General features: G+C 37.1%; 1 protein-coding gene across 1 annotated transcript in view; it reads right to left on the reverse strand.

The window, feature by feature from the left end:
- Positions 1-18,268, reverse strand: part of LOC102774786 (leucine-rich repeat-containing protein 9) — an 84,246-nt gene extending 65,978 nt beyond the window's left edge. The window contains 9 exon segments of the mRNA XM_015566478.1: positions 3,099-3,230; positions 4,393-4,589; positions 7,243-7,398; positions 10,529-10,711; positions 15,223-15,293; positions 15,853-15,916; positions 16,432-16,572; positions 17,739-17,957; positions 18,221-18,268. Of these exon segments, the coding sequence (XP_015421964.1) occupies positions 3,099-3,230; positions 4,393-4,589; positions 7,243-7,398; positions 10,529-10,711; positions 15,223-15,293; positions 15,853-15,916; positions 16,432-16,572; positions 17,739-17,957; positions 18,221-18,268 (1,211 nt within the window).
- Positions 18,269-20,237: the final 1,969 nt, after the last annotated feature.

Here is a 20,237-nt window from a genome sequence, read left to right on the forward strand (position 1 = left end):
CTCTACTCAACTTATTGGATATACCCAGACCAGATATATGCAACTACCCACTTAATATGTTCACTTGCATATGTAATAGGCCTCTCAAACGTAACTCGACCAATGCCAGCCCCTAAACCTGTTCCCCCTGAGTGTTTTCCATCTCAGTATATGATACCACTATTAGCTTAGGTTAAAAAAATCAGGAATAAACCTTGCCTCCTCTCATTCTCATCAGTATCCGACTCCTCAGCAAGTCTGTTTGGCCCTACATCTAAAATACATCCTTAATGTGACCCTATTTTATCACTGCCACTGAGATTAGACTAAGTCACTGCCATCTCTCGGTGGGACTCTTGCAATAATTTCATAACTAGGGATATACAAGTGAAAGAGGCAGGATCCCTGCTCTCATGGAACCTATATTACAAGGAGGTTGGACAAAGAAATAAATGAGCCATAAATAAAATCATTTCTAAACGGATAAGTGCTTTGAAGAAACAGAGGCTTGGGGTAAGGAATGGAGTGGGGGCTACTTAAGAAGGGTTTTGAATGAAGAATGAGAGAGGAGGAGGAGGGGCGGGCCATGTGAAGAGCTTAAGAAAATGTACTGAAGCTGCTCTCTGCTGCCCTCATCTGGCCATACTCACAATAGTTCTGGTCCTGTCTTAAACAGAATTTAGATTGAGATTTAAAAATGGATCAATTTGAAAGGAAATTAAGTGATCCTATATGGTATATATTTGCCTTTGATTATGAGATGTCTGTTCTCACTAGAACAGGGCCTGAGCATGGGTGTGGACTAAGATCACAGAGGTTCCTGACGGATGGTCTCTCCCTAAGACTAATATCTGAAGGGTAAAAACCATATGATCATATCAATAAATGCAGAGAGAGCATTGGATAAAATCCAGCAACCATTTGAGATAAAAATCTCTCAGGAAAGTGGGAATAAAGATCATATATGACCAACTCAACAGCCAATATCATACTCAATGGGCACCAACTAAAAGCTTTTCCCTTAAGATCAGGAATAGGATAGGGATGTCTGCTTTCACCACTCTTATTCCACATAGTATTGGACATTATTTCTACTTTATATAGACTGTGTATCGTATCATTCCTGTTTTTACTATGTTAGTATTATCTTAGGTTTTGTGTATTAAATGATATGATTTGGTGGATTGTTTTGGGGGTTTGGGAATGCACAAAAATTTTCCCAAATAAGGTAATGGTAATTGCTTCTTCACTTTACACCATTTTGGTTTATGAAAGGTTTCATAGAAATGCTCTTCTTTGAAATAGTGGGGAAACCTATATGTGAGCTCTAGCTCTATTCCAGTTCATGGGCTAAATCACTGCCTTTGAAAATATTAATAAAAGAGAAGCCAGTGCAATTTAAAGCACTTTAGTCAATATTTCTTAACATACATAAAAGATCAGTAGTAAGGTGGACAAGATTGAAGTGTGTTATAAGTGAAAAACAGTCCTTGGAATTCTGCCAACATATACTTGATTTTTCTCCTTAAAATGGATCAAGGTTATTTTTATTAAAACCAAGTAAACAATTGCTAACACTTACCACAATCCATCAAGGTATCTAACTTACTCTCAGGCTGACATATTAACCTGAATGGCTTTATGCACAGCCCATGGACACAGACAGTGTGTATGGGCCATTTCATTTACATATTTTTCCACTAATCTACCTGTTTCATAAAGAGCTTACTTTATAATAAGTTAAAAATAAACAGATATAAAAATTATGTTTAGATTGAGTGCATATAAGTGACAGGCTGAAAAATTATTCATGCATCTTGCAAAGACACAACATTCAGATTTTGCACTTGAAAAATTAAGGCCTCTACTTGTTTGCGTGGGAACTGGGATGAACACCTTCTATATTTTGCACATAAAAATAAAGTATGGTGGTTAAGCAACCACTGGTAACAGCTGGGCGAATGGATGTATTGATAGAAAAGAAGGATTTTAAAAGGTCTCTTTCTTCCTTAGGCAGAGCTTCTCACACTTTCCCACCAAGGTACCCACAAGGTTCTTGAGAACCACATCTAATAGAAACCAGGGGCCTTGGTTGAAAATAACCCATAACAATCACACTCCCCGCCCCCCCCAAAGATTAGTGCAAATTTTGGATTTGATTCCACAAAGAATCACAGACCATTTCAACCCTGACTGCGAGTAAAGGCATCCCCTGGGGTGAAGTACCAAGTCCATTCGATAGCTCTATGTGTTTCTTGGTCTCTGTCCACACACACAAGTGTGCAGTCTGCCCCTAGAGTTCTAGGGCAATCTTTGGCTATTTCATGGGTTTCCCAATGTTGAGAAATTGATTACAGAAATGTGAAAGTAATAATTAGTGATACTTTTCTGTAAAGGCTTTTTTTTTTAAAAAAAAAAAGATCATTATTTTTTTGGTTGTACCCTCTAGTTGAGGCAACACAATCACCTAATCACCTCCTGTGTGTACCAGGAGGCCTTGTTTCTGAACTGTGGATGCTGGATTCTGCCTCTGTTTCTGGCAGCTGTCTCTATTTTTGTCTAAATACACTGGCCATCTGGATTCCTGGCTTTCAAGTGTATGCCTTACTTTAACTTGTATAGTCTATGTGCACCCGGACTCTAGCTAGCTCTAGACAGCTTTGTTTGACTTTGACTCCAGGAAATTTCTTAGGGAGCCTTCTCTGGTGTTTGTAGTCTGTGGTTGCCAAGCCTGCTTTGCCATTCCTTTTCTGTTCTAACCTCTCATCCAATATTCAGAATCCAGCACTACAATCTGTCCAGAAATAATCAGTATAAACATACATAAAATTAATACTTGACCGTGAACTTTTAAATTATATTCTTCTTTTGGGGTAAGGTAAATTGGGTAAAAACCAACGAAATACCATTAGGATGTTTTCAAGGTTAGTTCATGGCAATGATATAAACAGAAAGATGGTAAAATAGGTAACTGTCAATTCTCAATGAATGAATATTCTATACAAGAACAGTTTTGAAAATAGGGTATTTTAACATTTTTATAAGTTGATATTTTTGTTGATGATCCAAAGCACTTAGAATTATTTTTAAAGCTATAACTAAATTTCAAACAGATTTACCAGTCATCAGATCGAGTGCCTTCTTCAAAGTGGATATTTCCTACAGTCTCCAACTCAATTGACAAAAATGGGATCAATAACCCACTACTTTTCTTCTTTCGCTTTGTTTCAGTACGATAAATTGTTTCAATTCTATTTAAGAAAAAAAATGTATCGAGCTATTAAAATGATCTACAAGTCACAACATTGAAATTCATGATTGATTTTTCAAGAAGCTGATGTTAAAATACAAGACTTTTTGTCAATGGATAAAGACAATGTGGTGCTAATAGTTAAACCATGTAAAATACATTATATTTTTGACAACTAAAATCACCTTAATATTTGTTAATCTCAGAACCAGTGAAGGTTCAAAGACTCTTCTGGCTCTACCACTTGCTCTCAGATCTTAGACAAGTCACAACATTGTTATGCTGCAGTTTCTCAGTAAAATGGCAATATTAATGGTACCGATACCTGAATAGGCTTTTTTGAGGATTATATGCAAAATGCATGTGAAGCTCTTGGCAAAGAATTTGGCACTGAGTAGCAATAAGAATTCAATAAATGTTAGTTATTATTTTGTTAGCATTATTACAGGGCATACTAACTTACACACTTGGTGCCCTAGTTAAAAAAAAAAATCACAATACTTACTGAGTCTTCTTGCTTTATATTTCTAGTTAACATTCAACCTGTATTTGTTTCTACATTATTCCACACAACTGTGTATGTGCTTTGCTCAGTCTCCTCCATGCCATGAGCTTTTGCACTGGTAGCAGTTAGTTTGAAAAAAACACATAAATGTTTTTAGTTTGCAGACACTAGAGTAGTGATGTGACAGAATGCCACTCAGTGGACGTTCACTGTTCCTAATTAAACATTGCCTCTGTAAAAACCTATATGCCAGCTTGCCCTGGCCAGTGTGGCTGAGTTGGTTGAGCATCATCCCATGTACCAAAAGGTTGCTGGTTCAATTCCTGGTCAGGGCACAAACCCAGGTTGTGGGTTCAATCCCCAGTTGGGGCATGAATGGGAGGCAACTGATTGATAATTCTCTCTCACATTGATCTTTCCCTCCCACCCCCTTCCTTCCTCTCTCTAAAATCAATAAAAATATATTTAAAAAAACAACAACTATTATGTCAGCTTTGAACCAATGATGCCAATCTCTACCAGGAAACACATTCCATGTTTTACTTAATACTATAATTCTTTCCACTCCTGAAGGGGACACTGAGATCAACTGATGGCCCAGAACATTATATTCGCTCATGTTTTAAATTTGAACAACTAGATAATTTATTAAACATACTCATCTAGTTTTTTGTTCCAGAATTTTACTCTTTCATTCAAGGCATTTAGTTTGGTCTGTATCTTCTGCTGAAGGCTTGGCTCTTCTGAGACAGTTTCAGAGTTCTTTAATATTTCAAGCTCAGTTACTTGATTGTTATTGGGTCTTTCAGTTTGCCCTTTGCCAGATCCCTTGAGTTCAGCCAGTTCCCGTTCCAACTGTTGAAATCAATGTACCAGATAGCAAATTTTTTAGTGGACTCTGTTAAATATGTAGTAAATTTAAATGAACAAAGTAGAAATCTAGATAATAAATAGACCAAACTTCATAAAACATGGCCCACAGGTGATTATAACTTGGGTATAAATTCAGTCAGCCAATGTCTTTCGGCTAAGTGAAAGACAGCCGTCAATATTAGGATTAAGGTTAGGGTTAAGGTTAGGTTTAGAAAAGCAAAGAAATTGCTTTGAAAATATTGTCCATTTTCAACACTTCCTCTCTTGTTAAACATTTAAGTGATTTCCAGAATTTTTGTTGTTGTTGTAATAGTGCAGTAATGAATAGCTTTATATAAAGAACTATAACCAAATCTTCAGAATAGAGTGTTAGAAGTAGATTTATTGGGTCAAAGGCTCTGAGCATTTTTAGGCTGTTAATATATCTGACCCAATTATACTCCCATCAGTGGTGTAATAGTCTCACACTCATCTTCACCAGGCCGAGTACTATCATGTGTTATACTTTGACTATTTTACAGGTGAAAATGGTTGCTCATTATCTTAATTCACATTCAGAGATTAATAATTGGCTGAGGTTCCTTCAAATGTTTATTAGTCATTTTAATTTCTTCTTTTATAAAATGACTACTGGCCTGGTGCACAAAATTGTGCACATTAAAAGGGAATTAATTAGAGAAAATATTTTAATATTGCTATTTGCCCTTTCTCTATAATAAAAGTGTCAGAGATCAAAGAAAATTATTAAAATGTATATGAAAATCTCCCTCCTGTCAGAGTCTGGGGTGTGCCGCGGGACCCAGAGTCAAGTCCCCGCCCTCCCGCACACGCTTCAAAATTGCAGGAGACCCAGACCTGGCCAGCCCCACCCCCGTCAAGCCCCTCTGGGCAGGGGGTGTGGCTTGAGGTCCCCAAGCCCAGTGTTAGGGTGGGGGGCATGGCATGAGGTTCCCCGGCCCGGCGCTGGGGCGGTGGGTGCAGCCTGAGGTCTCCTGGGCCAACACCAGGGCAGGGGGGCGCAGCCTGAGCTACCCCTCCCCAGCTAGGTGCCAAGCAGCCTCAGGTCCTTGCTAATTGGTTGTTACCTGATGGCGTCCTGACCAATTTGCATATTATCATATTATTAGATAACTAGTGACCCAGTGCATGGATTCATGCACATTCAAAAGAAATTAGTTAGAAGATGGCCGGTGGGGTGGGACTGGGCAAGATGGGCGGGACACGCTCTGGAGCCAATCTCCCACGGTCCCTCCCCGCTGTCTGTGGAGTGAGCTGGGGTCCCTCTGGCAGGTGGGGGTCCCTTGGCCTGGCCTGCGGGGATTGGGCCAAAACCAGCTCTCCAATATCCCCCGAGGGGTCCCAGAGTGCAAGGGTGCACTCTGCAAAGTTGCTGTCTTACAGGGTGTGGAATGCAAATGCAAGTGTGCAGTAAACCAGATTCAGGGCTGACAGTGCCCCAGCAACAACATAACCCACGGATGAAGGTGGAATTGCATGGCCCTGCGAGGAATTGGGCTCCCTCCTCTCTGGTTTCAGGTGCATCACCCAAGAACCACCACTGCCAAGTCACTGCAGCACGGCAGCTTCTGTGTTGAGCGTCTTACCCCTGGTGGTCAGTGCGCGTCATAGTGACCGGTCAGACAGTTGGACACTTAGCATATTAGTCTTTTATACATATAGATTGATGTACTTTGATCAATTTTTCTATTTACTTTTTTCTTCTTTTATTTATGGGTACATTTATACTAAGGATATCATGTTGTCTAACATGTTTATTGAAAACAATTTTTTCAGATTGTCATTTATTGTTTATTTTCATTAATTATGCTTTTTAGTACAAAGGTATTTTACCTTCTTTTTCAAACAAATCTATATTCTGTTCCTTTGAGATTTCTAGTGTTTCTTTTATTTGGTAGGCTGAGATAGTTACATCTATACATTCTTAAATTTTTTCATAGTAACATTTAAATATTTTTCCCATTGTTATTTACTTTGGTAAAATGTGAATTAAGGGTCCAACTTCCCCACCCCAAGTAGTTCAACTAGTTTTGTAACACCATTTGTTGAATAACCCATTATTTTCTCATACTTAAAGAATATATAGTTCTTTTATATGCAAAGTTCTGTTTTGAGGAAATAATCCTTAATTTTTCAGGATCTACTTTTAGTGAAGGAAACCTAATTTATTCTAAATAAAAAAAAAGGTACACACAATATACTAAAGTATGGCTTGAATATTAGTAAAGGGATATTTCATCCTTTTAGACAAGAAAATGAATTTTGAGTGTAAACTACTGGTATCTAATAAAACCGAGGCTAAAATAAGTCTAACATATCTCTATAACTCTGAATCATATTGAATTAATTACTTTAAAATTCTTATACACTAAAATTTTTTAATTTTTATATATTAAGCCTATACCTTTTTTGAACTATATATTTATAAGCACAGAATGAAGCTTAATAAAAACACCTGGAGTGAATGCATTTTTGGGAATAAGCTTGACTTGAAATTCAATATTAATTAAAATAACATTATATGTGTATATATACATAAAATGAAAATATAATGCTATCTTATCCACCAGTTTCCTTTCAGATGTGGCCACTGAAATTTTACAGTAGTATATCTTACATTTTTTTTCACAAAGCTGAAGAGTTTTATTCGTTCTTCTGGCAACTTCTGTAATTTACATTTTCGATCAGCCAGTTTTTCAAGGTCTTCGTGAAGGTGCCTCTGAACAGTTTTTATACGCATATTGTAATACATTATCTTTTTCATAGCTGTGATCTAAAAATGAGAAAAAAGGAAAAGATTAACTGAAATAAAATACATTATAGGTAATTATTAGCAGTATATTATGAGTGCAATATGTTCTAAATGACGATTTGAAATATCTGCATGTTCAGGTACTAATAATGATGATGTTGAAATGATAATGACTACACAGAGTCCTATATTTAAACTTGATAAGCAAAATATAAAATTCCAAAGATTTTCCTTGTGGATGATATTTTAAATGTGAGGCATATTCACATTTACTTCCAAGATAACAACATAAAGAGATAGAATTTAATTTATAAAATAGTATCATTTATCTAAAGATAGTATCATTTACTAAAGCAAATATATAACTACATTTTTTCTATCAGATTAACTTATGGAGAAAGTAAGGAAATTAAAAATAATTAAAAGCAAATGTAATATTAATTCATTTTTAAAAGCATGGCTAAGAATAGAATTTCATGTAGGGTTTTTTTCCCTCCAAATCTATAAAAGGATGCTCTAGAGCCTAGAGCAGTGGTTCTCAACCTTCCTAATGACGCAACACTTTAATACAGTTCCTCATGTTGTGGTGACCCCCAATTTCATTGTTACAAATTGAAAATAATTAAAGCATAGTGATTAATCAAAAAAACAATACATAATTATATAAGTGTTTTCCGATGGTCTTAGGCGACCTTTGTGAAAGGGTCGTTCAACCCCAAAGGGGTCGTGACCCACAGGTTGAGAACCGCTGAAGTAAACTAATTTTATTTAGAGTGAGAAAATTACTAAATTATCAATCTAATCCAATGCAGACAATTCTATAAAAGAGCAGACTCATATCCAGCTATTTATTGGATATACTTTTTGGATGTACAAAAGGTTATTCAAAATTTATAAGTTTAAAATTAAACCGTAATTCTTCCCTCTGAACCTACTCCTCCCATACTCTTCCTCATTTCATGAAATAGCAATTTCCTCCCCTCTCTCAGTTGTTTGGGCCAATAACTTGGACTTATTCTGTACTACTTTCCTCTGTACTTCACATCCAATCTATCAGCAAATCCAGATGAGTTCTACCTTCTAACTACTACCAAAGTCTGACTACTTTCACCACCACCTCTACTAAAACCCTGTATCAAACCATCATCTCTCATCCACGTTGTTGGAATTTCACTCGTCTCTCTGCTTTCATGTTTTCCCCTCTAATTCTGTAGTTAATACATTATCCAAAAGGGTCCCTTTAAAACATGTCATCTCGTCATTCTTCTGCTTAAAATTTTCCAGTGGCCCCCATCTCACTCATTGTAAAAGCCAAAGTCCTTACAACATTCTAGTCTCCTATGATCTGCTCCCCATCACTCCTGTCTTTATCTCTTACTTCTCTCGTCCTCACTTTCTCCAGCCACACTAGCCTCTGTTGTTCTTTAAATATGAGGCACGCTTCTGCATCAAGGTCTTTACATTTGTTGATCCTGAACAGCTTGCTTTCTTACTTCCTTCCAATCTCTGCTCAAATGTCACCTTAGCTGCACATCCTTCCCCAACAATTCTATATAAGATAGTCAACACCCTGTCTTCTGCCCCTACCAACAGTCCTGTTTTCTTCACCCTTGTTTATTTTCTCCGTAGCGTTTGTCACCATCTGGCGTACTACTTGGTTCCTTATTTAGTTGCTTATTATCCGTTTGCTCTCAGTAGAGCTCCAAGAAAGCAGGGATTTTGCCTGCTTAGGTCACTGTATGTCTCTAGTGCCTTAAATTGTGCCTGGAATGCAATTTGTTAGATGAATGAACCAGCCAAGTAATATCATGAATAATATTCACCCTGCTCACCTTTGCAGTAACAGCCTGATGTCAAACTATAGCCTGATGTAAAAACATGGTTATCACTGCAAAGCTTTGCTGTTATTTTAGACTTAACATTGTTAGAGAAGGCATTCCTCCTTGGCCCTTCAATGATTCCAAACATCTGCTAATAGACAAGAACTCTAGCCCTTTGCTTAATATTGTAAGAAAATTTATTTCTCAGATGGGGATGGGAAGGATGATAATCCCAGTTGGGGGGGGGGTGGATAGAATGAAATTTTAGAATAAATTCGCAGACTAGGAAGAGAATAGAAAGAAGTTACGATAAAAGAATAAAAACATTATCTATTTGAGATGATGGATGAGCCACAGGAAATAATAGGAGGGGCATATGTGAGGGCATCCACATGGTTGGCACATTCTACATACCCCCAAACTATGTATTGGATGGTTAATTGAATGAACAAATGTGGCAGGGAGAGGTAGAAACATAATGTGGAAAGACTATTAATAAGCATGGTGACTCCCTATGCACTCTATTCTGAATTACAGACCCTTGAGAACAGCGGTTCTCAACCTTGGGTTGCGACCCCTTTGGCGGTAGAACGACCCTTTCACAGGGGTCGCCTAAGACCATCCTGCATATCAGATATTTACATTACGATTCACAACAGTAGCAACATTACAGTTATGACGTAGCAACGAAAATAATTTTATGGTTGGGTCACAGCATGAGGAACTGTATTTAAAGGGCCAGAAGGTTGAGAACCACTGCTTTAGAAGAACATCAAAGTAGACCCTCTACTGGGTGGTTCACCATCAGCGGCAGCCCCGGAATAGTTTCTCTTCAAGATTTCAGAGATCATCAAGATTTTGGCAGTGTAGGTGGTTCCCCAAATCATCTTTAATTAGATTAAAATTGACCTATCCTAGCATACTACCATCCACCATAGATTTTTTCTCATTTTTATACATAAAATTTCAAATGAGAGGAAGTTACTTGATTCATTTCTACTTTATTTAGGCTTTATTAATGTTTGTGTGTATATATAGCACTAGTGCAATTGTTCTTAACAGTGATGATAATTTTTCAGATTACCTTTTATTTTTGTATAAATTAAAATGTTTATTATTATTTCACCTTTCAGTACTGTCATCAAAATTGAGATCTTAACACTAATTTTATTAATGGTCTATATTTGTGTGCAAAAGCCAGCTCACTGGGGCAAAAGTAGAATTGGTGACAAGAACTGACAAGATAATATTACCTGCCATATGTGGACACAGCCAGAAAGAAGGAGTTAATTAAACTTAAGTCACAGATACCCCATTAGGGATGCACTTACATCTGCCAGTTCCTTGATTGGCTTTGCTGACACATCATATGTGTCAAGTCTTTGAAGGCAAGGCAAGTGGTACAGTACATGTGTGGAATAATTACACAGCTGACAAACCGGGTTGGTTTTATATTGAGGATCATTCAGACATAAATCCTTTAAGCGACGAAGCCTGGTTAAGTTGGTAAGGTCCTAAAACAGCAGCAGTAATAATGTTTAATTAATTGCAACTGTCCATTTCTAAAGGAGGCTTCTGAACACTCAAGGTCACTATACTGTAATGTAATGCATTCTAATTATCTGCTTAAATATGCTAAAGTGATTTCGACGGATAAAATGTTCTTGTCTAATGAAAACCACGCTAAATATATGTAGATCATTGATAATTAAATAGCAGACTCTATGTAACTATGCGTGTAAATTGTACTTTCTAAAAAAGGCCATAGAATATTTACTAAATCGTGTATTTCACCCAGAGCCAGTCACTTGAGCACATTTATTCAGTAAGACAGTTCCTCTGCGCACAGCTCCTTTGTAACACCGCCCCCTTGTGCCTGTAGGTCTCCTACTCCCTTCACCAGCATTCCCCACACTTACCACCTCGGCACACAGCTCGCCATTTCCTTGGCCTGCAGATCTGCTCTTCTCATCAAAGGCTAGGGGACCCTGACTCTATTACAGTCACCATTAAATTCCTGATTTTTAGTTGTTAACTTTTTTTTCCTGTAAATGCCTTTTCTACCTATTAAGGACATCTGAAACCTAGCTTTCTCCCGAGGCCTCATTTTTCTCACAACGTATGGAGGCAGAGGAGTTGATAACGCACTTCCAGACTGTTTCTCCTTAACATCTTTTATCCTAAAGTTTCAGCCATCTTTCCACCTGCCTTTATTTGGCATCTGGCCCTTGCTTCACCCTTCAGTCTTCTTTCTTTCAGTTTAAACCCTGACATTTTATGCTTTAGCCACGTACTGAAAAACTAGAAATTTCATAATGTACCAGACCCTACCTTATCTTTAGACTCTCACTCAGACTGTTGCCTTTGAGTGGATTGGACTTCACCCCAATTTAACCTCTTAATCTGTCAAAACGTAACCTAAAATTCCTCTTCTCCAGGAGCCCTGTTTCATCACCCCAAGCTTGGGGGAGATGCTCCTCCTATGAACTCTTAGCCACTGGCTTACCTTTGTTATAGAATTTATCACGCCCTACTGCCAATTGCTTGTTCATCCATAACTCTATAAGCCAAGGGTCTATATGGACTTTGGCCCTAAGAACGGTGATTACATTTTTAAAGTGTTGTGGAAAAATAATTAAAAAGAACACGTTACAGAGGCCATATGACCTACAAAGCCTAAAACATGTCCTACCTGGCCTTTTATAGAAAGAGTCTGGCAATTCCTGAGATAAACTGTTTGAGAGCAGGGTTTGTGACCTGTTTAACTTTACATCGCCAGCACTCAGCATTTCGAACACAGTAGGCACTAAATAAACATGTGAATTGAATTGCATGATTATTACTTTCTTCCAACCTCCAAGATATCCTCATAGTTTCCTCAATAATAGCATTACTAGGGTGGTTCCCTGGTAGGAGGGTGCTATGGTGGGACTGGACTTAAAGGGATGCAATGCTACATAGGAGCGCCAGAATCAGAGTTAAGGGACATCTAAAGCAAGAACCAGGAAACATTAATTCTGAAGATAAAGCACAAATGGAACAGGGAAGCAAGCAGTGAATTCAGACTGTGAGAGGAGAAAGTAACAGGGTTAGGGAGCCACTGTGTCTCCAAACTCTCTCTGGACAAGTGAGACTTTGACTCTACAGGCAGAAGCTGGGTCCATGAGAGGAGTGGCGCTAAGCAGAGCTGCTCTGAAAGGGCACTTAGTTATTTGGTGTAATTCTGCAGGAACAAGGGAGGCAAACCTCACAGCATTCTTGTAAGTAAAGACCCCCTTTAATTTATGGGTGGCTATATTGCATTTGACCATCAGTCTGGGCTAGGAGACTGTGAACTCTGAAGTCTTACACAGGTACTCCCCACCCCCCTCAAAAGGCAGATGATATTGAAGTCATTTCATCACTGAAAAATCAGCGTTGCACTACCTGGTGTGGATGGAAAGTGGCACAGAATTTATTCCATCATTACCAGGATAGTGTCTTTTTAGGGTGAATGGAAAGATTAGAGATAAAAACTCAAAATAACAGTGTTTCAAGAATATTCTTACGATGAGACTAGCAATTACTTCCTGACTAGTGCAATTATTCTTAACAGTGAATCATGTTCAATGCTTTTATAATAAATAGCCATCATTATTATAGGGAGCCTTTTTAATATTATGCCATACAACAAATTTTCACAATAACCCTATTTTCTCCCCAGATTGAAAGAGAATAGGTTAACATAAAGTGATAGTAATAATAATAAAATAGCATATCTATTGAGTGTCTACTATTGAGATCTTTACATTATCATTTCACTTAAACTTCATGTTGCCACTGCGTCTGGTTTGTGGCAGGGCCAGAACTGACAGATCTTTCCGCCTGGGAAGCCCATGCTTTTGGCCACATGAGGCCGCCACGGCTAGCCAGCGCACGGTAACCCTCCATCTGGCTTCTTGGCAGGGCAATCCCTTCTCCTCCCAGCATTCTGCCTCATCTTCTTCAGCCTCAACTCGATTCTCTCCCTCACTCTGTTCCAGACACACAGGATTTTTAGTTTCTTGAATTTGCTATATTCCTTTCCACCACTTAGGCCATTTCACAAATTTGTATGGAAGGCGCATTCCTTAGGTAACTCCTAGTTTGGGTAGCTTAAACATTACCTCCCACGGCATTCTGGATTTCTCTTTCATAGCTTCCTCTGATCAAATACACCCTTTGATTTCTGACCTCCATGCCTTTGTGCATATTGTTCTCCCCATCTTAGAATGCCTGCCTGCCAGTGCCTGGAAGATCTGCCCACAACGCCTGTCAAAATCCTGTCAACCCTTCAAGGTGTGACCACATCAAATATTCCCTCTTGATTTTGACCAAGATGATAAAATTGTGCTTAAATTTCTTTTTAAGGTGCTTATAACATTCTGCCTCAGTCCATAGCTTTTTGTTGTCTTATATTCTTCTCTGAGTAAAAAAATGTCTATTTCAATACTGATCAATTCAAAACTATTTCTATAGTAAATTTGCTCATCTTTCTTCAGTATTATATAGGGGAAGTGTTGGAATATGCACCTTCAATCTGACACTGTCAAAATTATGAATGTCATGTTTCCACCCACATTATGTGCCATAAGCATGAAATCTTTTTATGTTTTTTTTCTCTTTCATTTGAGTGCTTGACAAATGTTTGTTAAGATTTATTACATGTCAGGTACTGTTTTAGGCTTGCGAACATAGCAGTGAACAAAACAGGTGAAGTTTCTGTATTCACGAAGCTTGTATTCTAGTAAGGGATGTGGATCAGCGCCAAGACAAAAAAATAAAACAGGGAAAGAGATATGGAAGTGCTTCAGGATGGGGAGGGCAGTAGAGTAGGGGCTGTTGCTATTTTATCTAAATTGTGCAGGAAAGACATCATGAAGAATATAATGTTTGACCAAAGTCCTGGAAGAAATGAGGAAATGAGCAATGAAAATATATGGGGAAGACTATCCCAGCAAGTGCTAAGGTCCTAAGGTGAGTATGTGCAAGGAACAGTGAGGAGATCAGAATGGCTGGAGAGGAGTAAGCAAAGGGGAGAGTGGTCAGAGAGACAGTTGGGGGACTAGATTATTTAGTGTCTTGTGGGCCAGTGTAACCACTGATTAATGGCTTTTACTCTGAAAGAGATGAGAGAAGACAGGGGAGGGTTTTGAGCAGAAGAGTGATTTGATCTGACATGTTTTTAAAGGAATGGACTGCTGTGTGGAGAACAGACATCATAGCAAAAGGGTTAACACAGGGAGACATGTTGAAGGCTTTTTTTTTCTTCCCAATAATGAATGTTAGGGATGATGGTGTCTTAAACTAGGTCAGTAGTGATACAGGTGGTAAAAAAAAAAAATGGTCAGACTCTGGACATATTCTGAAGGTGGAGCCAACAGAATTTGCTGATGGATTGAATGGAATTGAAGGAATAGGGGCGTCAAAAGGATGGTAAGTACTAGTATTTAGCTTATGTTACTAGAAGAATGAGATCTCTTTAGAGAGGCAGAGAAAGCTGCAGAAGAAGAAGGTTCGGTGGAGGGGAAATCAGTTTGAGTCAGCACAGGTGATATCTATAGTTTGGGGAGTTATTAGGGAAAGTAGAGATGCCAATCTAGGAGGCATTAGTGGATAAAAGGTATTTAAAGTCTTAGACATGATGAGATTATTTACAGAGTGAATGCAGACAGAAATAAGAAAAGACCCTGGGACTGACCTGGGGCAGTTCATTTTTTAGATGTTATGAAAGGATGAGTAACCAGAAGAGGCATAGCTAGAAAGACCAGGGGGAAATTAACAGAAATTTGTATCTTAAAAGCCAAGTAGTTATTTGTTTGGTTTTAATAGTGTCAGATCATTATGGTCAATTTAGTCAACTAACTCTAAAATTCTCAGGAGCACTGGATAGTCCAACATGATCAAGTTATTTCTTAAATGGGGGCTGGCTATTTAGTCCATTTTCTGCAATAAGATGGTTCATGATCCAGGTTGGTAAATAAAAATTCATTCCACTGAAACATACCTTGAAAGAACATATTTGATTACCAGAAAGGTTTAATTTTTCCAGTTGTTCATTGGGATCAAGACATCGACCTTTAATTTAAAAAAGCAAGATGAAAGAAAAATTAAATTTCTTGTTTTACCTCCTATTCATATCCTGTCTTATTTCTGAATTGTATATGGGCATCATTTCTTACAGGTCAATAAGATAAACAACACCACTATAATTATTAACCTCTGATTTAGAATCATAGATTCAGAAATGCTTTGCAAAGATATCATGCAAAAAGGTCTAAAAGAAAGAAATGTACTTTTTATACTGATAAAATATTATTGTAGCACTAGAGGCCTGGTGCATAGATTCTTGCACCAGTGGGATCCCTCGGCTTGGCCGGATCTCTGACATCCCCTGAGGGGTCCTGGATTGCGAGAGGGTGGTTCTTGGGTGACGCACCCTGGAATTGGGCTCCCTCCTCTCTGATTCTGGGTGTGTCACCCGAGAAACGCAGCTGCCAAGTCACCGCAGCTCAGCAGCTCCTGCGTTGAGCATCTGCCCCCTGGTGGTCAGTGCTCATCATAGCTACCGGTAGGACGGTTGCTTAGGCTTTTATATATATAGATTACCTTACATTCCAAATGAAACAGTACATACCAATGCTGCTTATTAGATTTCCAGCAAGGTTGAGATCATTTAAGTTCTTCAAAGTTTGCAAGCCCTAAAAATTTAGACAGTATATAATTTAGGAGAAATCATTAAAATCTATACTTATAAACCATCTGATCAATCTGGTAGTTCTCCGGGTGTTCTGAGCATTGAGCACAGAAGTAAGTGGGAGCCTCAATGAAGCCATCTTTGTTTCTCTGGCACCTGGAGAGAGTTATTGGAGGAGGGAACAGAGAAATGGAGAGGAAATGAGGGAGAGAAAGGGGAATAGGGAAAAAGAGCACATCACACAAAGTGTGCTTATAATCTTAGGCAAGTAATATATAAAACTTCTTTAAATCTCTTTTTTAAAAAAACCTCCAAAGAGGAAATAACACTTTACCTCTCAGGCTTTGTGGGAGGAGTAAAGAAAATAATGTAGATGAAGTTCTCTTTGTTAGTTCTTCTTAACAACAATAATTAAACTAATCATAAGTATTTTGGTTCTTAGCATAGTAAGATCTTGGACATTCTGGTTTAAACTCCATAGTAGTAATTAACTTTACATATACAGTGAAATGATCTTACCTCAATATTCTTAATTGTATTGTGGTTCAGCCAAAGAACCTCCAGTTTCAATAATTTCTCTAAATTTTCTATTTTAGAAATTTTATTATAATATAAATACAGTTTTTCTAAATTTCTACATTCTCGAAGACCTTCAATTTTCTGTTTAAAAAAAAAGAGCAGATTGAGTAGTGTTAGCTTATATTTTACCATAATCCTTATAATAAAGTAGATATCAAGTACATTTTCTTTTAAAAGTCAAATTTTATTGCAAAATAAATATCCAGCAAAATTAACTAAATTTTTTAAATCCTCACCCAAGGACTTGTTCATTGATTTTTTTTTTAGAGGGAGAGAGAGAAAAACATAAATTGGTTGCCTCCCCAACACACACCCGATTGAACCCACAACCTAGGTATGTGCCCTGACTGGGAATTGAACCCATGACATTTTGGTGTACGGGACAATGCTCCAACCAACTGAGCCATACCGGCCAGAGCTAACTAAGTTTTTTAAAGGAAAAACATATAACTTCTGCATCCATGTACAACTATTTTCAATTTTATATTCTCTTTTTATTTAAATCAACTCTGCACCTAATTTTATATGGTTATAATCATAATATCTCTACAGATTAGTGTTTTGTTAAACTTAAGACTATCTAAAATGTTTCCATAATTGTCAAATATTTAATAATTTTCAAATATGAAAATAATTAATAATTACAAAATATTTCAGGAGGTTTATAATCATTTTCTTTAAAGTAACCCTATATGTGGCATATTTATATTTCAAAATTTTAGCTATTATAAATAATAGTGCAATAAATAACTTCATGAATACAGTTGTTTTCTGCTGCTGAGTCACTTCTCTTGGACAAAATCTTAGAATAGGGATTTCTGAGTCAAATAGTATGTACCTTTGTTTGGCTCTTCACACATTTCGCAATATTGCTTTTCAATATAAATGTTATAATTTTCACACTACCAATAGTATCTAAGTGAACTGATTTAATTCCTAAGCAATACTGGGTATTATTTGGTCTGATTTGGTTACTAAAAAGTAGATATGTCTATGTTTTAATTCTTTATTTCTAGTTTTTCCCATGTATAAATCTATTTCTATCTTTTGCCCATTTATCTGTTTTGTGTTTTGTTTTCTTTTACTGGATAAAGGGTATTATTGCAATTCATCATGTATGGGTTTTTTTCCCCGCTCATTCATCTGTTTTGATCCATGTCTCAAGCACATATTCCAATGAATTATTTTTCCAAAGCCGCAGAATTCAGTATAAAATATTTCATGTAAAGTGATATGTTTAGACTTACCTCTAGATAGCATTCAGCAATCCAAAGTTCTTTGAGTTGTAAACAAGTCTCTAATCCTGAAATTTCTTTTATATCTTGAGCAACGATTGTGAGACTTGTTAAATTAGGAAATAATGATAATCCGACTATACAAGGATACCCTGAGAAAAACATCTCCAGTTTTGAAGTATCTGATCCTTCTTGTACAACCATCTCATAAGATAAACCATTGCATAAACACTGTTTTCAAAAAAGAAACTGGGTTATTACCTATTTAAAATAATAAAAATGTGTTTTGCCATTAAAAATTATAAACTGTCAACTGCACTGATGCCATGTTTTATTCTCACAAGAAGGAATGTTGTACCATATGTATAATTTCTCTCTGATTCCAAAGGTCACACTGTAGGAGAAATCTCTAGGCAAACTCCAGAAAGTAGTGTAAAGTATTCTATTTGATATTCTTGCAGATGTGGTTGGAAATAAATTTGACCCTCACTCACCAGTTCTTTAATTATTTCTTCTTGGTTTAGATTTTCACATTCAATCATCTTCCATTAAAAATAATGGTGACAATATATTATCTGTTAAGGAAAATAAAAAATTAAAATAAACACTAGAGTGATGTCATTCCACATTGAAAGGACTCTTAAACCTACTTAGGTGCAACTGCCCACCTGTGGCTTGAAATCTTCACTTAGTACATTACCAAGCATCTGCCTGGGCCCCAAGACAGTCCATTGCATCTATAAAGTTTCTGTTAGAAAGTTATTTTTTATTTTGAATTTAACTCTCTCTTCATAACTTCTTGCTATTGCCATTTTACCTTCTGGATTCATATAAAACAAGTATAATTTTTTTCCACAGTATGAGCCTAATTTACCTCTTGAAGAAAATCTACACCCTTACCCTGCCTCCAGTTCATGTCTTTTAGTTTCCTAAGTATACTTACAGAGCAAAGAAAAGAATCCACGGGCATAGCGACATATCTGTCATGTTAATAAATGTTGATTAAAATGAATTAGCCAACTTCTTCATTTTAGATGGTATGAATTAATTAATAACTAAATAGATTTAATACAATTTAACCCAGTTTTTCATTATTTTTAATATTTTCATTATGTTATTCCAGGTACAAACTATTTAAAAAACAGTTTGGTTTTAATATTATGACATGATAAAACAAGATGCAGAAATGGTGTATATTGTGATCCCATCTTTTTAGAATAACTCCCCAACACATACATGTGTATGTGTGTATATTTATGTGTAGGCGTGTGTATGTATGATTATGTAAGGAGAACATATGGAAAGATACATACTAAGTTATTCACATGCGTTATCTTTGATGCAGGTGAAAGCTGATGTAGTTATAATAGGCATGCCAGATTGGATGGGGTTAGATCTAAAAAATAGAAAAGAAAAAATCCACACTTTTTAAATAGCATGTTTAGTAATGTGTAACATGAATATATGACCATTTATTTATTCATCCTACTGTTGGTAGACGTTTGAACTGTTTCCAGTTGGAGCTAAATAGTGCTTCTCTGAACATTTTTGTCATACAGGTACACATTTCTACTGGGTGTATGCCTACAAGTGGAATGAGGAAGAAACTGTTGTTTCTTCCAATGTAGATGATTCTCACAAACACAGTGCTGAGCAAAGGAAGCTACACAATGACTCTGTGACAATGACTCTCACATATACTGCATGATTCCATTCGATAATATTTGAAAACAACTAATCTCTGGTATCAGAAGCCAGGATGATAGTTACCTTTTCAGGGGTGAGTGACTAGGAGGCAGCATAAAAGGGCTCTTAGTGCAAATGAAGATATATTTCTTGATCTGCGTGCTGGTTAAAGGGATATATGTTCACTTTGAGAAAAATAAAATTAGATTCCTAAGCTAGATGTTATACTTCAATGAAATTTTACTTAAGTGTTTATTTTAAAAGCATCTATATGCTCATTTTTATTCTTTTACACAAAGTAATGTAGGAAGTGAGCCATGAAGATACATGAGGGAAGAACCAAGGACCTAAAGTGAGTGTGTGTGAGGTACAGTCAAGAAACAGTGAGGAGACCAGAGTGGCTGGAATGGAGTAAACAAAGAGGACAATGGTAGAAGCTACAGGCATATACATAAATTACAAATCTAAGGCAAAGAAAAAGGTTGCTAGCATCTATTTAGTTACCTAACTTCTCACCCCCAAATCCCACTGGAATAATTAGGGAAATCTACACTAATAAAAGACAAAGATGCAAATTGACCATACCTTCACTATACCTTAAGCCATGCCCACCAGCCAATCAGAGTAACTATATGCAAATTAACCCAACCAAGATGGCAGCCGGCAGCCTCGGAGCTGGAGCAAGCAGGAGGCTTGGTTGCCCCAATGATGGAGGAAGCCTTGCTTCCCAGCCTGCTGCGGTGGCTCTGAGATCCACTCAAAGCAACAAAGTTTCAATTATAGAAGGTAAATAAATCCCAGATACCTGCTTTAAACTGGCTTTGG

This window comes from Myotis davidii, unplaced genomic scaffold, assembly GCF_000327345.1.
Source record: "Myotis davidii unplaced genomic scaffold, ASM32734v1 scaffold281, whole genome shotgun sequence".
NCBI lineage: Eukaryota > Metazoa > Chordata > Mammalia > Chiroptera > Vespertilionidae > Myotis > Myotis davidii.